The sequence below is a fragment of the Neopsephotus bourkii genome, unplaced genomic scaffold, assembly GCF_033783945.1.
Source record: "Neopsephotus bourkii isolate Nb327-2 ecotype Australia unplaced genomic scaffold, CSIRO-AGI_Nbou_v1 NB_1634, whole genome shotgun sequence".
Classification (NCBI taxonomy): Eukaryota; Metazoa; Chordata; class Aves; order Psittaciformes; family Psittacidae; genus Neopsephotus; species Neopsephotus bourkii.
In genome coordinates this window covers 9,918,188-9,938,280 of record NW_026902109.1, presented here as the reverse complement: position 1 = coordinate 9,938,280, position 20,093 = coordinate 9,918,188, and the positions used below count along the sequence as shown (strand labels likewise).

General features: G+C 37.8%; 1 protein-coding gene across 1 annotated transcript in view; it reads left to right on the top strand.

Annotated features, from left to right (window-relative positions):
* The window catches only part of GLUD1 (glutamate dehydrogenase 1), a 32,670-nt gene extending 12,927 nt beyond the window's left edge, over positions 1 to 19,743 (top strand). The window contains exons 3-13 of the mRNA XM_061373737.1: positions 161 to 216; positions 1,093 to 1,156; positions 2,850 to 2,944; positions 9,044 to 9,223; positions 11,721 to 11,858; positions 12,974 to 13,111; positions 13,224 to 13,304; positions 14,150 to 14,273; positions 15,544 to 15,635; positions 17,576 to 17,638; positions 18,287 to 19,743. Of these exons, the coding sequence (XP_061229721.1) occupies positions 161 to 216; positions 1,093 to 1,156; positions 2,850 to 2,944; positions 9,044 to 9,223; positions 11,721 to 11,858; positions 12,974 to 13,111; positions 13,224 to 13,304; positions 14,150 to 14,273; positions 15,544 to 15,635; positions 17,576 to 17,638; positions 18,287 to 18,406 (1,151 nt within the window). The 3' untranslated portion in view covers positions 18,407 to 19,743. The remainder of the gene's footprint in view (positions 1 to 160; positions 217 to 1,092; positions 1,157 to 2,849; positions 2,945 to 9,043; positions 9,224 to 11,720; positions 11,859 to 12,973; positions 13,112 to 13,223; positions 13,305 to 14,149; positions 14,274 to 15,543; positions 15,636 to 17,575; positions 17,639 to 18,286) is intronic.
* Positions 19,744 to 20,093: the final 350 nt, after the last annotated feature.

Genomic DNA, 20,093 nt, shown 5'->3' with positions numbered 1-20,093 from the left:
TAGGAATACCTAAATCATATAGCTTAAACTTGTGAAGCCCTAAATGTGGCAAAACCAAATTCACTACTAAAATCAAAGATACAGTTATTCACACATATTACTGATGTGTTCTGCCTTTGTTGTTGAAAAAGTAAAATAATTTTCCTTTGCGTTCTTGTAGATGTGCCATTTGGTGGGGCAAAGGCTGGTGTCAAGATCAATCCCAAGAACTACACAGTAAGCTTAATCATAGATAAAATTTCAGTTTTCTGCAGTACTGAAGCCAGCCACTTAAAAAAGCTCTCCTAAGGGCGTTATTGACCACTTAAAACTTCCTGCCTCTTCTGCCTCTTTAAAGGCTGAATTTAGCTTGTGCATGCCATAGGTAGGAAAAGAATTCCTTAAAAGTCTGTGTTTCAGAGGTGGAATTTTCAATATTCAACTTACTACTTTTATCTTGAAGTCAGGAAAATACAAATAATTTAAAACCTGAACTTTTAGCAGGTTGATACTCTTAATAAAGGCTTAAATTAAATTACTCTTAGAAAAAAAGTAAATATTTTTGTCTATTTTGACAAATAGTTTTATGCTTTATTAAACTTTTCTATGCAGTGTTCCATATGAATAATAACTAACTAGGCTTATAAAAGGTTTATTGCAGGCTTGTCACCTTGCCCTAATTAAAATAACTTGTACAGAAAGGAATACTAGAATATGTAGCAGATATTCTAACCTCAAAACTGCTGTGAGGATTTGTGTGAAGTTGTTCAACTGTGGTGGTTACACAGCTGGCAGGCCAGCTATTGCTGGTTATAAATCTCTCTCATAGATACGAGATTTGTTTGCTGGAAATCTCTGCTACAAGCACAGGTTCTTCCTGTACCACACTCCCGACTTCTTGTGGATCAGAATGTATACAAAGAAAGCTGAACCGGTCCTTGTGCTGCCTGAATACTAAGGGTCTGTTAGGGAGTGACATATGAATTATATCAATATATGAATCATCCTTTCTTCTAAAAGAAAAGGGCATCTGTTTATACTTGGGCATAAGTTCTAGCAAATATTCATAAACACTAATGATTTCTTGTGGTATTTATTGCATTTTTTTTATAGGACAATGAATTGGAAAAGATCACAAGAAGGTTTACCATGGAGCTGGCAAAAAAGGGCTTTATAGGTATGTTGTACAATTTTACTATTAAAAATTGGGAATCTGATTTATTGTGCATTGACAGCACCCACTAGATAGTGTCCTTAAATAACCATGTTTTTGAGAGCTGTAAATAATTTGGGTATAGTATTTTCAGCAGAGAGCCACAAAGAATTGAGTCACTGCATCTTAGTGGATTTTAAAGGGAGCTGTCTTAACCTTTTTCTTGTGGCTGTTCTGCTATGAAAAGCCACAAAAGCTGAGCTCACAGTATCTGAAATGAATCACATTTCTCTTAGAGATAGGTTATAAAATAGTGACAGTCTGTTGCAATTTTAATCTCCAATATCACTCTTCACTGTTACTGTTTCCTGTAGTCTCATTTGAGGCTTTTGGCAGATATCTGAGGAAACAAAAGGAAGGAAATAGAAGGTCCACCCCAAAGAAAGTTGATGGCTTCATCCATGACAACCAGAGTCTGCAAGGATAGGCAAAAAGCATAGGTGCCCGTTCTAACAACCTCAGGTTCTGTAATGTTACTAGGTGTTTGATTCAGACTCTCAACCCACAGTTGTTTTGATAGCTTGCTGTCTGGCATTGCTATCTGGAAGTCTCCTCTGGAGAAAGCTGAATGTTACTAGCTCAGCTTGTAATTAAATGGAGGATTTTACCTAAAGGAGATTCTTATTCAAGGGAATAAAAAGGCATGTAACTAGTTAAATGTCTGTCATGTATTCCTAATGTCTGGGAACGTATATCCATTTATCTGCATTTTCTTGCTCTTCAGCCAGAGTGTTTGTCATATGCTCTCCCAGCCAGAGTGTTTCTCATCTAAATTAAGCTTCTGTATAAACACACTTATTGATGTGACATGTGACTGGGGTTATACTATACACTATGCCAGCTATGGTGATTTTTAGTTCAGTGACAATTAAAATGGTTTGACTAAATCTGTCTTCACTTTTGATTCTATGGTAGGCCAAAGCTTTCATAAACTGTTTAAAAATACTTAAGAAAAAAATTTGGTAGAGGCAGAGTTGCACTTAAAATCTTGCTGAGCAAGTCCCTCTTATCTTAAATAGGTTGGGCCAATGCTATTTTTAGTTATCTAATAAAAACAGGCATAAATTGTTCCTTCAGGGATTTATTTAATCAAGAAAGATATAGTGTCTCTTTCTTGAAGTGGGCGGTAAAATCAAATGCATATGCTAGAGTACAATGACTAGGAATAGCCTATCTTCAATTTTTAAACACTGGAACAAAAAGGAAATTCTAATTAAAAAGAACAAAACAAACAAAAAAAACCCACCAAACCAAAACCACACAACACCAAACAACCAGTTGGACAAAAAAAAATGCAATTAACGTCATGATTTATAGAAATCATTACCTAGATAGTGCCCTTCCTGTTGTTACAGCAATGATCATCAGCAAACCCATAAATGCTTTTGATGCATTACCTTACTCTGACTTTTTATTGACAAACTGACCTTCATTTTACTGAATGGCTTGTGTAAAGAGTTGGAGCTTTTGACAGGATTGTACAAATACATGATATGGCTTCTAAGACTGAATCCGTCTGTATCTGTTGCTTGCATAATAAACTGGGGATAAAACAGGAAGTTATTCTGACAAGGCCTGCACAGTTCCCAAGGGAATAATGGTTGAAGATAACTATTCATGTTCGATCCTTAAAAGCCATTTTCACTGTTGCCAACAGGACCTGGTGTTGATGTGCCTGCTCCTGATATGAGCACAGGGGAGAGGGAGATGTCCTGGATTGCCGACACCTATGCCAGTACCATAGGACACTATGTAAGTTTTGAGCAGAGGCTTTGAAGTAAAAGAGCTTTCTTGGCGTTTGCAGAAATCCTTTTATCTAGAAATTTATGACTGTGATGCTTAACCATACAATTTTATTTCATTATGTGGCTCTAAAGGTATTCTTTCAAGCTGTAACCACTGAACTGGTATGAGGTAAGGAAACCTTAGCTTACACGGATAAGGAGAAATAGCTTTAAGGTTAATGTGTTTACAGTAGGCTTAAGTTAAACACTTAATTAAACACTATTAGTAAAACCTGTAAAAATACTAAAGTTCTCTGGGGTCCCCTGAAAGTAATGTGTAATTAGTGTGTACTTCAGCAAATTCTCCAAAATGTGTAGCAAACAGACATTGATAGAATTTATTGCCCAGAAGGCAATAGAAAAGTTAAAGTTTGGTGGTTTTTTAATATTTTTTTAATCATAGCCTTTAATTAGGCCTTTGTCTTATATTGCTGGGGTTATTTGCCAAGCCACTCTCCATAATGTTTGAGAAGTCATGTCAGTCCAGTGAGGCCCCTGGTGACTGGAAATAGGGCAATATCACACTCATTTTTAAAAGAGGAAGAAAGGAGGACCCTGAGAATTACCAGCCTCTCCACCTCACCTCTGCCTGAGAAGATGGTGGAACAGATCCTTCTAGGACCTATGCTAAGGCACATGGGGGACAGGGGGGTGATATGAGACAGCCAGCCTGACTTCACCAAGGGCAGGTCCTGCCTGACCAACCTAGTGGCCTTCTATGATGGTATTACTACATCAGTGGATAAAGGAAGGCGATGGATATTGTTTATCTGGACTTCAGTAACTCCTTTGACACAGCATCCTTCTCTCTAAATTGGGAAGAGATGGATTTGGTGGGTGGACTGGTCAGTAGATGAGGAATTGGCTGCATGGTTGCATCCAGAGGGTAGTGGTCAATGGTCCAATGTCTGGGTGGAGATCAGTGACAAGGGGCATCCTTCTGGGGTCTGTACTGGGACCAGTACTGTTTAATATCTTCATCAGCAACATAGACTAGATAATGACAGATCTGACCAGAGTGTGTCTAATTGTATTTGTGATAAGCATTTACTGTTTCAAATTAATAGTCACTCATCACAATGCTGATTTATTGGCTCCCAAAGTTGTTGCTCTTGATCTCGGAGTTTCAGCATGTCTTACCTTACTTACAGCCAGTATTTGCTGTGCTAGTATTTATCAGCTGGGGGTCTTGGGCTAAGGTTTTTGTCTCATTATACTTTACGGTAATGACTTGTAATACAATAGAATCATTGATCATTAAACTGATCCTGCTTGCATTCCCAGTGTGGTCACCACCTCTATACTTTCTGAGGTATATAATAGAAGTGTTTAGCAATTACACATCTTTTTTCCCCTCTTTGTGTGGTCAGCCTATGAAGGAGACATTCCCTTACCTTCCCAGCCCCTCCACGAGACAATTTACAGCATCATTTGAGAGTTCCAAAGGTTTTGAATGGTACCCTTGTGACCTGCCTGCTGATTGTGATGGGGATCACCATGTTGGCACGCACATGAAGTGTGTTTTACCCACAACCATTTCATCTGATCTCGAAAGTTAAGCAGAGTCGGGTTTAGGTCTTGTCTGGGGTTAGACGACGATACAGAAGGACCAAGAGATTTTCCCAGAGGCTGCACAGTCATGAGTGGCAGGGTATCTAGGCCAGTGGGCCCCTCCAGTGCTTTGGAATTTCACCACTGAACAAGTGCAAAATCCAGAAAAATTAGTAAAACACTTAAATGAGGTGTGTTGTCATTCTGGCCATACCAGAGAGGGACAAATCATGGCAACGTGCTGGGGCTTGGCCTATGCTTACAGGGCGATGTTCAACACCGTCCAGCACCTTCAAAGGGAAAAAAACCAACAACAAAAAAACACCAAAAAAACCTCACTGTTGTGGTTTAAGCCCAGCCAGCAACCAAGAACCATGCAGCCGCTCTCTCGCTTCCCCTTCTTCCTCCCCCTGCTCCCAGAGGGATGGGGAGGACAATCAGAAGAATGTAACTCCCACGGGTTGAGATAAGAACAGTCCAGTAACTAAGGTATAACACAAATCACTGCTGCTACCACCAATAATAATAATGATAAGGGAAATAACAAGGGAAGAGAATACAACCACTCACCACCCACTGACCGATAGCCAGCCCAACTGAGCAGTGATCTAAAACTTCCAGGTAACTGCCCCCAGTTTATATACCGGGCATGATGTGCTCTGGTATGGAATACCTCTTTGGTTAGGTTGGGTCAGGTGTCCTGTCTGTGCTTCCTCCTGGCTTCCCCTCCTCCCTGACAGAGCACGAGACTCAGAAAGTCCTTGGTCAGAGTAAACATTACTGAGCAACAACTGAAAACATCAGTGTTATCAGTGTTGTTCCCAGCCTGAAAGTCAAAAACACAGCACTGTACCAGCTGCTAAGGAGAAAAATGACTGCTACTGCTGAACCCAGGACACTTGTCCAGAGAGGTGGTGTGTGCACCATCCCTGGAGACATTCAAGGATGTTGTTCTGGGCAACCTGATCTAGTTCAGGATGTCTCTGCTCACTGGGGGGTGGTTGGACCAGATGAGCTTTGAATGTCCCTTCCCACCCAAACTATTTATGATATTTATACCTGTTTTAACTGCAATCCTTTCCAACAGTTCCTTAGGAAAAACAGCGGGGTGTACAGTACAGCCACCCAACACTCTCTGGAATGTTTGTTCAAGACATGCCTGGCTTTCCCAAGACAGTCTCTTGGAGAAACACTTGTTTTGTGCTGTCTAATGCCTATAATAATAGGAAGATGTGATGGCACTGGTTATTCTAGATCTGAAATACAGTCTAAGGTATCTTACAGGGTGAGGGAGAAATGCTTGAGGGATAGGTTGCAGCATGCTGATTAGCTGTGTTAAATTAATTTTACACCAAGTTGCTTGTTAAATAGGGATATTGCTATACAACATTATTTTCTCTTATTCACATACATAAATATTTTATTTCAAACTTTAAACTTGATAAAAAACCAAAATGATGACTTCAACACACAGAATGGCAACTTGCTCCCTCAGTCATAACTTAAAATTCCAATGTTTAAGAAAACTACTGCCTCAAAGCATTTTAAGTTTTAACATTTAATATCGCTGCACTAAAATGCATGTTTCACTGTGATACAACTGCACTGTTGTACTACAGCTGACACAGAGGGCTCACAACGCATGACCTGCTTTAATGTTTGCTGTCTTTGTTAATAGTTCACATACAGTTTTATACAGAAACTTCAGAGTTTTTAATAGGTGGAAAACTAAACACTGGTACAGGGGAAGATTTTTAAATGATTAATTTCTTATTCTTTCCCCTTCCCATCTCCTCTAGTTGTGTAGTCCCACGTATGCACATAACTTCAGTGACAAAAGAAAACAAACCAGCAACTGCTGAGGATAAAAATGCAACATGAGTTATGCCACAAGTTTCTTATAATCCTATACTCTCTTTGCATGGCAGTACCCTGTTCTTGAAGACTAAAAAAAAAAACAAAACCAGCTAACCCCCCCCCCCAAAAAAAAAAAAAATCAACACCCCAAGATAATTTAGATATGTTTCTGAAAAGTTAATTGAAGAACTGAAATAAGGAAAAAAATCACTTAATTTTGTTGGATTAGTTGTTTGTACATGGAGGAGAGAATAGTAGCCATAGTGGAACTTTTGAACTGCTGCGGCACAGAGAAGGAAGGTGAGAACTCTGGACAAGGGGAGTAATCTATCAAAACCAATTTGTAGAGCAAGATGTTCTTGTTGAGACACCAAGAACAAAACTAAAGGTGATTAAGGAATACTAAATACACGAAAGTAACTATGGGGAAAGAAGGGAAGGGAATGAAGAGCAGAAAATGACCATGGAACAAAAGTGAAACTAACTGTAATTCAGAAAAACAAGTGGAAGCTGTGCAAGGGACTACATTCGGATTAATGGAAAGATAGCTCATCAGTGAAAGTGATCTGTCTGAGAAATCTACAGACCTGGTGAGTTAGTGTGGTTGAACACAAATGTGTTCAGGGAGGTTGAAGTGGAAAGAATAAGTCAAATAACAGATATAAACAGATAGGGGAGGTCTGCTTGAAACCTAATATGCAGATCCAGGAAGCTGGAGAGACAAGGAGAGTATTAGTGCAGCGTAAGAAGAATTTAACAAACAAGCAAAAGTTCAGTGTCACAATTTTGCCAACTAAGTTCTAATATAGAAGTCTTTAATGCTAGTCATGAGCCATTTTAGAAGCTTCTCATTAAAAGCCATGGTCTTTCTTTTTCACACAAGATGTGTTAAACATCTTTTGATTGACTTAATACCAAAGTTTTTAGGACTTTGACATTGACTGTGGTTCATATATGTGACTTTTAAGAGGACCCAGGCCTACCCTCACCTCATGCTCTATTTCCTTACCAAACCATGCAAGTCTTTAATAACTACCATGTTAACTGTTCCAGAAAATCCACCTTAAGTTGCTGGATCACTGAATTATATATAGCTGAAGTTTTTTACTAAATTCATGCTTTCCACTCTATTTGTACTTCCTGACACATCCAACTGACTTCTGGGACATGTGAAGGAACTGTAATAAATACAAATTGTATATGGTGGGAGGCTGTATTTCTTCAAGTATTTATAAAAGATACCTCCTCCTTTGTGAACGCATGAAGGCTAAAATGCAGTTTCAGTCTGAAACAGAACAAAAACCTAAAAATAACGTCAAAACACCAGGCCAAATTGTTCCTAGCAGAACACCACCACAGATGTTGTTTATAGTTGATACACCACCAGAGGGAGCATACAGCTTAATGAAAGCAATGCAGCCATATTTTGCGAAACGGAATTAGGAATTTTGTGTCAAGCCCAGCATCATTTTTATTGTTTTTAAAGAGGGGTTATCTTTTGCTTTATATATGAACTCATAGTCATTTTCAAACAGTAAATAGTTTTCATTTCCATTAAGGCTCTAAGTATCTCCTGTCATTCTGCCTCCACTTACTTTTGTCTGCTCATTTCCTTCTTCTCACCAAGCATCTTGCACTCACGCCACAGGCATGCAAATGCATTTGGCGTAAGTAATGGAGAGGAGGGAGCCTCCCAGTGAACATGCGGTTGGTGGAACAGAAATCCATCCGGCTGCTGGCAGACTCATTTCAGTGGATTCTCTTTCATCCCTAAACTTTTATTTGTATTGGTGGCCAAGCCAACTGCGTGACTGTGCTCCTAGGGTGTGGGAGCATGGGAACCAGTGGTGACAGAAGAGGGAGACCCAAACTGTGTCTAGTTTGGAAGTAGTTTTTCAAGTTATTAATTTCAATTTGAAAAATTAGCACTGGTTTTAAGTAGTCTGTTTTATCTTGGCTAGCTGTCTAGCATATAGAAAGTTTAATTTTATTACCACCAAATTAAGGATACAGGCTTGATTATATGTCGCTTTTCTGGATAAACATACTAAATACTTCTCTAACTTTTCATATGACCTTTGTCTTGTAGAGTTTCCTCTGACATTAATCATCCCTGTATTCTGACAACAAGATGGTTGGCTAGTATTGTTGTTTCAAAATAACTGACTTTAGTATAAAGGAACACTAAGCATTTTGAAGATGATTAAAAACCAGTCCAAGATATGTCTGAGCACTTTTAAAGATTAAAATATCAAGAAAAATGATGAAGATCATGCCTGTAATAGGAGCTAACTTTGAGAAACATACCCAAAAAGCTTTTTCATATGTCAAGTCTGCATATTGATAACAGTACAACATAGATATCACCATAATTAACTAAGTACAGGCTGAAGTGAACATATACACTATAATACAATGAAAAATTACAGAGCATATCCATTACTGCCTTACTCAAATTTCCTGACAGCTACTAGAGTACTTCTGAGGTGTTCACACAAAGTGAGGAAGGAAATAATCGTTAGAAACTAAATGTATATAGACTATAACATGTTCTGACTCATGATTCCTGTTTTTCCTTATCTCTAAAGTGTACAAAACTTCTAGTTCTAGTTGTTCTTTGATTATTTCCACAGCTCACAAGTCCTTCACTGTTTTACAGGATATTAATGCACATGCATGTGTAACTGGTAAACCCATCAGCCAGGGTGGGATCCATGGACGTATATCTGCAACTGGTCGTGGTCTCTTCCATGGAATTGAAAATTTCATCAATGAAGCATCATATATGAGTATACTAGGAATGACTCCTGGATTTGGAGATAAAACATTTGCTGTTCAGGTAACTTTTTTCCTCAGCTGTTGGGAAAAAGTAGTAAACAAACTTCCAGTAGAGCTGCTTTTAAAAAGGGCTATAGCAGTAAATCCTGTTAAGGTTTTACAACTTCCAAGTTAACCTTTACTCTCAAACTTTTAAAACACTTTTCAAGCAACACAGGTATCCTTTATTTTGGACTATTTTTAAAAAAATGAACTTCCAGTTGCACTCTATAGCCACAAAGCCCAAGTCTCCGGTCTTTATAAATATAGGCTGCAAGAACAAAGTGAAATACTATTACAGGAGCTCTTTAAACTAAGGCACTGCATCCATTTTAGTGAGCTGTGACACTCTTTCTGCCTACAAACAATTGATTGCACTGTTTTGTAATGAAACATTTAGGGAGAGAAGGAATTGAGGGTTATGTTTTTGTTCCACTTTGTACTGAGCAGTTGGAAAAGTAGAAACCAATACTTTATCCTGAGACGTAAGTCTTTGGTGTTCATAAGACCTCAGGATTTATGCAGTTGAATTATGGAGGGGTTTGGTATTCAGTAATATACATTATTATTCTTAAAATTTCAAAGAAATAACTTTTTCTGTCCACCTTCAAACAGCATGTTAAATGGAGGATCTGAGAGATTGCTTTGTTGTTTTCAATGCACTGTTGGTTAAAAATAGTAGAGTAATTGTAACCTCCAAATTGTCTTCTAGTTACCCAGTGGGCTGAGACATCTCTGCCCTTCACAGACCCATCAGCACACTCATCTCCCTGCACTTTGGCATTTTCATGCCTGGCAGAGGGCTGCCAACAGGCGCTTAGGCATAACTTAGACTGAAGACATGGCCATAAGAACATCTAAACATAATTGGAGCTGTGTTATACAGGAAGTCAATATTAAGCTTTTTTCCAGCATAGAATCTTACTACAAACTTTTGACATGGATCGTATGACCTTTTGGTCTGCACCTGTGTTCCTTTACTTTCAGAATATTGAATAATTAGGTTTTCTACACCTGTCAATATGTAAAACATACTAATAAAATGCGAGATTGTATGAATTTAAATTTGGGAAATATATTTTGTACAGGACCATTTCAGAAATGTATTAGAAATATGATTTAATGTGAAGAATTAATGATATTCTCGTTTAATGCTTTGCATTGTGAGATGGTTTTACACTTATAAGCCCTTATTACCCAAATTAAATTAGTATTTAGTTTATTTCTTGGCCTGAAAACATTAGTCCAACCTTTGAATCATCATAAAAAAATCCGTAAATCCTTCTGGAACAGTGCTTGTTCTGAAATATACATAGAATCATAGAATACTTAGGGTTGGAAAAGACCTTAAGATTATCTAGTTCCAACCCCCCTGCCACGGGCAGGTACACCTTACACTAGACCAGGTTGCTCAAGGCCCTGTCCAACCTGGCCTTGAACACTGCCAGAGATGGGACAGCCACAAATTACTTGGGGAGCCTGTTCCAGTGCCTCACCAACGTAACAGGGAAGAATTTCCTTCTTATATACCATCTAAATCTCCTCTGTTTAAGTTTGAACCCATTAACCCTTGTCTTATCACTACAGTCGCTAGCGAAGAGTCCCTCCCCAGCATCCTTTTAGGCCCCCTTCAGATACTGGAAGGCTGCTATGAGGTCTCCACGCAGCCTTCTCTTCTCCAGGCTGAACAGCCCCAACTTTCTCAGCCTATCTTCATACGGGAGGTGCTCCAGTCCCATGATAGTCCTCATGGCCCTCCTCTGGACTTGTTCCACAGTTCCATGTCCTTTTTATGTTGAGGACACCAGAACTGCACACAATACTCCAGGTGAGGTCTCATGAGAGCAGAGCAGAGGGGCAGGATCACCTCCTTTGACCTGCTGGTCACACTCCTTTTGATGCAGCCCAGCATACGGTTGGCTTTCTGGGCTGTAAGCGCACACTGAAGCCGGCTCATGTTAAGTTTCTCATCAGCCAGCACCCCCAAGTCCTTCTCTGCAGGGCTGCTCTGAGTTTTTTCTCTGCCCAACCTGTAGCTGTGCCTGGGATTAGCCCCGACCCAAATGCAGGACTTTGTACTTGGCTTGGTTGAACTTCATGAGGTTGGCATCAGCCCACCTCACAAGTGTGTTGAGGCCCCTCTGGATGGCATTCCTTCCCTCCAGCGTATCAACCGAACCACACAGCTTGGTGTCATTGGCAAACTTGCTAAGGGTGCACTCTTATGTCAATAAACATCGTAGTTTTGGCACTTTCATAGTAGCATTAGTGCTTCCTTTCTGTATTTCCAGTATAAAAAACATAGTACAACTGTACATTGCTGGCTACAATGCAGAATTTCTACAATGATATTCAGACTGGAATAGAATGTGTGTAGATTTTTTCCATCTTTCTTATACACATCATCTGATACCAAGATATGCCAGTAGATTAACTATTTAAAGCTATATAAGCCTTAGCAGTAATCATCATTTTAGATGAAGGGTTAACTACTTTTCCCTTTCTCTTTCCACCTATAGGGATTTGGTAACGTCGGCTTGCATTCTATGAGATACTTACATCGTTTTGGAGCAAAATGTATTGCTGTTGGAGAGTTTAATGGTTCTATCTGGAATCCTGATGGGATTGACCCAAAGGAACTAGAAGATTACAAACTGGTATGAAATTTAGCTGAGGAGAGTTTCATTTTTGTCGGCTTTGTAAGTACATAGGATGAGTGTAGACAGGTGTTAATTTGTGATATTTAAGTCATGCTGCAATTAGTACTTATAAAATGGCTTAGGAATGCTGATTCTTTTGGCTTTCTCCTTATACACAATACGAATGGCTGTGTTAGTTTTCTTTACCCTTTGACCTGACTCTCAGAAAAATGACAAAGGCTTGAATATGTGCAGGCTAATTACTTTGGTTTCAGAATTGGAATTCGTGATTATTTTGCCTTTCTTATTACTAAAATAGGAAGAATGTCTGAAGGAACCAGAGCAAAAAGGTTCCTGAAGGATTCCTGACTGGGAATCACAAGCATATGGACATTAAAGTGCACTTTTACTGCTTCTTACCTATTGATTGTTTCTGTAAAAAATGAAAACCTGTCTGTCAGTGTGAATTGTAGCTTATAATGAAAACTGGATATGGTATTTTTATTTCAGTTTCAAAGTGAAGCAGACTTGAGGGGACAGTGCACAGGCACTAAAATGTGATCTTCTACTTAGTTTCTAAGGGGTTTATTTGATGCATCTTCTTTCACACAGGGAGAATTCAATGCTTTTATCAACCCCTTTCTCAAAAGAATGAAAAGATTCTGTTGCTAAACAAAGGTTATCATTCTAGTACTGAATTTTAAAGTGGGAGTTTTGAATTTTATATGATGCAACTTAGTCTGTGTGTAGCAGACTGGTCGGTCATTTCAGTTGTTTGAGAACTGTTGTATTAGCTATGTGTTTTAAGAGTTGAAGGGCTTTTTTTTTTTTTTTGTTTTGTTTCCTTGTTTTGTTGGGGATTTTTGTTTTGTTTAAATAATCCAGAGCCCAAATAGTTATCAGTGTCTTTGGCCAGAGAGCAGTTACGCCTCAGTCATGGGAACTTTGACTGTTATCCAAGCTTTGTAGCTTGCTTTTTTTATGTCTAATCTAAGTAAGGATAGGAATTATTTTATATGCTGTCTTTCTAGTACTGTTGCTTCTCCCTTCTTTCAAAAAAGAAAGTTAAAGGAAGGAAAGCAAACGAGTACACACGCACACACTATAAACACTGGTTTGTTCTCTTCAAACAGCAACACGGGACAATCATGGGCTTCCCTAAAGCACAGACACTTGAGGGCAGTATTCTGGAAATAGACTGTGACATTCTTATCCCTGCTGCCAGCGAGAAGCAGTTGACTAAGGCCAATGCTCACAAGGTTAAAGCAAAAGTAAGTTGGAGAGTTCAAATGCAAATGAAAGGTAGAGAAGGCCTGTTTAAATACTACTATTAAATAATTAGCATGGTCACAAACAGAGTTACTCTGCTGTGATTCCTTTCAGATTATTGCTGAAGGTGCCAATGGGCCTACAACTCCTGAAGCTGACAAAATCTTCTTGGAGAGGAATATCATGGTTATCCCTGTAAGTTTCTATTCTAACCTTTGATGTTCATTACAAGGGTAATATTTTTGTGAATTGTAGCAAGATGGTGTTTATTGAAGGCTGTTATTAATAGCCATTCATTCTCTTAGAGTGGTTTTTAACAACTGATGTCTACAAAATGGGTATCAGTGTTGCTTAAGGTTGCTGCTGCTACTTAAAGATCTTACTGCACCTGTAAATGACCAAAGGTAGCTATTACATGAAGTCTACACATTCGGAAGAAAGAATAACCCACAAGTAGTTCTTAAATCTGTCATCTTGCATTTTGGAGTATTAGCTGACTTTTGATCAACTAGTCCACCGAACAAAGGGAGAAGGCAGAGTAAAAACACTGACCAGTTTGTCTGTAAACACTGTGTCTCTGGGTGATACTCTGACAGAAGTATGTATTGTAGATTGTGAGAGTAAATGTTACCTATAGTGATAATCTGGAAGAATAAGACCTATTCAGGTATACTGATAATATTTTCCCAGAGAAAGAGTGTCCTGATCAAGTGATACTACTAGGAAGAGTGGCTGATCTTCAGCCTTTACTCACTGAGATGGCCTAAGAATGCCCTAATTTTCTTGATTAAAAACTTGTGTTAAAATAAAAGAAAGCAATCAAGCACACCTGAATTTTGTGTTCTAAAGTCAAGTTCTCTATTAAATAAGTAGAAGTAATCTGGACTGCAGAAGAAAGAACGTGTAGTAATGTAAAAGTATCAACTGGATCATCTTCTGTACTGCGGTTTAAACTAATACTTCTGTTTGCTTTTGCTTAACACAATAAAGCTGTCTTTGTCACATGGTCACAATTCAAGATATTTACTATTTCTGTGCAGGATCTTTATCTGAATGCTGGGGGTGTAACAGTATCCTATTTTGAATGGCTGAAAAACTTGAACCACGTCAGTTATGGCCGCTTGACTTTTAAATACGAAAGGGATTCAAACTACCACTTGCTCAGTAAGTCCTCAGTTCCGCTTTAACTCACTATTTAATTAATAGATTGGACTAGCAAACACCGAATGTGGGAGAAAGAAATACAGAACTATTTTGAATTCACTGCAGTTTCTCACAAATCTCTTGTTGATAAATACTGAAGAGTAAGATTTCACAGGTTAACTGACTTACAACTCTAATGACTTAAGTTAAATGCATAATTTTTTCCAGTTATCTTTTAATTAATAAAAGTAACGTTTTCCTCAGTTTTGTGAAAATACTGAATTCAAGCCACTTATGTGAAATATTTATTAGTTCTTATGGGATGGGTTTGAGCTGTATACTTGGTATTTGAGACGTATTCAAAGTTTGAGTGGGTAACATTGTTTTGCATGTATAACAGTAGAGGGTTTCTATAAATGGCAGTAATATAATTGGTACAGCACTGTAAAAATCTGCTTGTGGCCTACAGCTTCACTTAAGGTCATTTTGTGCTTCCCAGTTTCTGGGCCAGAATACCCATTACATGGCTAGAGGAAGATTAATGGAGATATGCAGGATATAGCTCTCTTTTAAGCAATATTCTGTAGAAAATATGTGGGAATCTTGGGATATTGGATGTGACAAAACATACGTCTGAATATTCTTTTAATATAACCTTTTCTTATAAATGATACCTTTCAAGGTGGTTCTAAAGCAGTTGAGGGTTATGGTAATTCTCATTTAAACTGCTTTCTTAACTTCAGGATTGTTTCGTCTGAAATACTCTGATGTTGTTTAGGAAACCATACTAATTACATTTCATGAATTGAAATAAATACTAATTCAAAATATCAAAGCATGTCCCAAGGAAGAAAACTAAAATTGTGCATCGGCTTTTTTTCTTAGCAAGTAGTGTTTATATACAAAGTGCAATAGGAGATAATTGATGGATCTATAACTTAAAGAAATATTTTGTCTAGTGCTGTCTATCAAGTTAGAAAAATTAATCCAGATTGCTCTATCAGCTTTATAACATTAGCGAAGAGGGATCAGTAAATCCACAGTTGTTTGCCATGTGACTATACTGTAGCTCTAATACGTCTATTATTGGAGACATTCAGCTACATAAAGAAAAATCAACATCTTTCCTTTTTCTTAGAAAACAAAAATAAGATTACTCCCTTTGCCCCTAGTCCCTGTGGGTCTGCATTTCATGTCATTGAATGCTGAAAGTTCTGGGGTCAGCTTCTTTATTAGGAAGCACATTCCTTTCTTTATCAGTTAACTTGCCTCTGCTTTTTTCTCTTTCTAGTGTCTGTTCAGGAAAGCTTGGAAAGAAAATTCGGGAAACATGGTGGAACTATTCCAGTTGTGCCTACAGCAGAATTTCAAGATAGGATATCGGTAAGTAGTAGCTGCTTGGTTTATTTTGTTATTGTATATATATTCTGATATTATAATTGTAATCTAAATTTTACCATTACTTTTATTACCATTTATCTCCATTTACCATAGCCATCATGGAGGTTTTTTCCTCAAGCAAGGCATTAGTACATAGTTAGCCTGATGACAAAACAAATAAGCAGCAAAAGATCTGAAGTGCTTAGGAATACTGGAAGTACGTTATTTTTTCTTTCTTTTACTTGAGGCCATGGAAAGTAGTCAGAAATACTGCCTCAAACATTACCAGAATTTGTTTGGAGCTCTTGTTGATGTAGTTTGGCTAGATTTCCAAACAACTTTCAATAGGATCTCTCACTACAGACAGTTTTATACACTGTTGCTGTAACTCCACGTTAATACAGGTAAGAGCTGGGTGAAAAATTGTAAAATGTTCCTTTAAGACTGAGTTAATGGAAAAAGAAATGGCAGGTGAAATTCATTGTTATCTTATGTGTAGCAATGCATGGTGAGGAAATTTTCATATAAAATGTTGAGTTTTGAGGTCATCTGGAGGTAGTGATAAAATACAAGCTTAGAAATCCGTAGCAATCAAAAAGCAAATCCAGCATTAGGAATGGTTCTGAAGGGAAAAGAATATGACTGACTAATGATGCCACAATATAAATACAGAGTGTATCTGCCTTTTGAATACTGCATGCAGATTAAGTCTCTGTATATTCTAATATTGTAGATGAGGAAGAAGTTCAGAGCAAGATCACAGAATGATCAAAGATACAGAAGGTGCTCATACATGGAACAATGAACTAACCTAGGCCTTATTGGCTGGAAGTAGGCCTAGGGTGAAGACAGTAATCTATAGAATGAGTGACGTGAAAATAGATGGGTACAGGTAGATTCCTCATTGTAAGGAATGATGAACAAGAATGAGATGTGTTCAAACGAAGCCAGCAGAGTGAGGTGCAGAATGACGAACAGGGGATGGTTTCTAGCACAGCAGACAGTTAAGATGTGTAATACTCTGTCAAGGGATATATGGCAACTAAAAGGATCTGTAGGTTTGGTTCTTTAAACACAAGTTCAGGAGATGGGACAGATGATTGGGGTTAAAACTCCAGTGAGTTGTGAAAAACATTAACCCATCTTTCCTCAGGAAGAAATCAGGGGAAGTGCATGTAAACTCGGACCACTGTTAGGTGATAAAAACAGACTTTAGGCTGACCCATTATGATGTTTTCATAAATGTTAGGCTGAACAAATAGCATGGTAAATAGGTTCTGTGGATTAAAGCGGTTGCTGTGATCTGTTAAGCATAAGCTATAAAAACTGGCTAGGTAATTTCTATATCCAGTCCAAACTGGTATTTGAGGGAAAGCGTGTATTTTGTGAAGCCAGGTCTCAAATTATGATAAATAACAGCAATTGCCATGATAGAACGTTTAGACTGATAGTCATCCTAATACAGGTTATCGTCAATTGTTTATTGTTCTGTGTTTTCACATTTTAATGGGAACAAAGTTATTCTGAAGTTGCTCAGGGCTAATACAATGTTGAGTATATGAATTGGGGATCCACGCCCTTCTTAAAATATGACTGTCTTCAAAACAATTGCAAGTAGCCCCTATAGATTATTGACTCTTGGGAGCTTCTTTGTTTAATTCTTACTGTGTGTTCTGAAGGCTGAAAACAGTATTTATAACATCAATAAAAAATGCTAGCAGTATGGATCTAGAAGTTAGGTATACAAGTCTTCAGTGCTTACTTGTGAGGTTTTAGGATTGAATTGACCATAATTAGCTCTTCAAGTAACACAGTAAAGGCAATTCTTACACCAGTCATTAGAAGAATACGGGCAAGCAAGCTTCACTAATTGTCCCTAATATACAACTAGTACCTTTTTGTGTTTTGGATTAAACCTTGGATTTTCTTCTCTGTTGTTGTAGGGTGCATCTGAGAAGGACATTGTCCACTCTGGTTTGGCTTATACAATGGAGCGTTCTGCCCGGGTAAATATTGCATTAGTAAATATGCTTATAGGAAAAAGAACTTACTTACATTACTTTGCGTAAGTTTTTGAATGGATTGTACAGAATTTTTTTGCAATTAAAGGAGTAAACAGTTCATGATAATGAAAGACACTGTGAGTATCAGGTAGAGGTATTTCTGCTTTGTGCTCAGATGATCAACTTTATCTGGATACATTAAATATTAGAGACTAATACATGAAATCATGAAATATTTTCTAGTAGAAGCTGTAGTAATCAGAAACTTTTTCACTGTTCTCTTGTACCTGCCTAAGCATACCTAAGACTGCTTTACTTTACCATCAGCAGTTTTAGATTAATCCTTTAAGCAGTATTTTTAATTAGGGAGGCAAAGACTGCTTGAAACACCTTGTTTCTCCCTGTATCTGAGGTACACATGGATCCAAGACATGAAAAGGTACAATGCAGTAATCTGGAAACTGTTTTCTTCCCCTTCATATCTCAGTCATAAGGGTAATCAAGAAATTTTAAAATTGATCCACAAAAGATCAGAGCTCTAATACCCATCTAGCAGCTCCTTATACTCATAACTTGGATCCTCCAAGCAAAGTCTAGTTTAGTTCTTATGGAGAAACTTGCAGAAATCACAATTAACCTTTTCTGTTTCAGCAAATCATGCGTACTGCCATGAAGTACAACCTGGGTCTGGACCTGAGAACAGCTGCCTATGTCAATGCAATTGAGAAAGTCTTCAAAGTGTACAATGAGGCTGGCCTGACCTTTACATAAATAAGCCATTACCGCTCTTTGTTGTATCCCATCCCTCTTGCTGTTAATGTACCCTCTTCTTGAGAAAGCTTATCACAAGTTTACATGTAACCACAAAATTTTCTTTTCTTCTGACATTATAGTGGATTCTATTCTCAATTAGTTTCAGTCCAAACTAGTCTTTTTTACAATAAAAATCCATGGATTAGGAAATTGTATACAAGTATGTATCTGAAGATAACAACTCATCTGCGCTTGTGGGGGCCATTCTGGGTATTTCACCTACAAAACAAAATGGTACATTTCACGTATGAAAGAGTGGTCTTGCCACCTGAGCCACTTGTCAGACTTCAGATCAGATACTGTACTAGATGAGCATATAGCTCATTATTACTTCATGCACTTTTGTTTAAAGATGTAATTTTGGCTTTGGCACTTTCAGTAAGGCCTTGTATGATCAATGCTGTCGCATTGTCAAGTCAAAAATGGGCCTCTAGCAGGGATTAACTTTGATAGGAGTCTAATTTTTATTTGTTGTAAAGCTTCAGGCCTGATTCTCTTTAGGCAATGTATTTTCTTTAACTGTGCTGCTGTTATAGGACTGCCTTTTATTGCTTGTTCAAACTAGCTTGACTATCACCATGAAGTACATAGAGGTGACAGACTAATATTTTTATAAGCTGAAACTATTGAGCAACTTTAGTTACATTTTTAATCAAGTATCTACGTAACTGTTCTGACCATAGGTTTTGGTTTCTTTGTTTTTTGTTTTGGGGTGGGTTTTTTTGTTGGCTTTTTTTTTTATTTTTTAATTGGTTTTTTTTTAAGAAAAGGGATAGTCTGAATTTGGTAAGCAATCATACTTAGGGTTTGGGGAATTCTTTTGGAGTCTTCAGGGCTTTCTGAAAATTAGATACTGCCTCAGTGAACAACTAAAGTGAAACTGAACCCAGAAATCATTGGCCAAACTACAGAGGAACTAGAATGCTGCTATAAACTTCATCACTGTCTTAACACACACAGCCTGTTTCATGGTTTTGGATCGTTGGGTTTGTTGGTTGGTTGTTTTTTTTTTTTTTGTTATCAGGAGGTCTTGAAAGTATTGACCATATTAGAGTACAACAAAATTGACCTCAACACAGTATTGGATCAAGCACAGTTTTTGAAGTGTAAGGCTTTTGTCCTGTGGAGTCCCCTTGAAGTGCCAGATGTTATTTATGTAATGAATATGAATGTTTTTTTTAAAAGACAACTAGTCCCTCCCAGAAACTCATGCTTTTTTTCTAACTACTTTGTAACTGCATGACATAACCTGGAGAGAAGAGCAGTTATTAAAAAAAGTTGACCTTTCCAAACCTCCTATGCTGGTGTATTATTGTTTTCTATTTCATGCAATAGCTTTCTATAGTTACAATCAATCTTCACAGGGCACTTGTTTATTCATTACATGCCTACTGATAAGATACCTTTTCCGAGTTATCCTAGGGGGCTCACTAATACAGATCTCTGTCTCTTAAACTTGCCTGTCTGAAAAACTTTTGAAGGTATGTCTGATAAATCATTCCCAGTCTTTACTGTGTCCTCTCAAATTTGTGTGAAGAACTATTCTAGTAGCTAGCATGGAGCTATAAACCTGTGTGATGCATTTAATTAGTGGCTTACTCCATTGTATGCACTGATAGCCAGGGTTATAAAAGTACTGCAGATC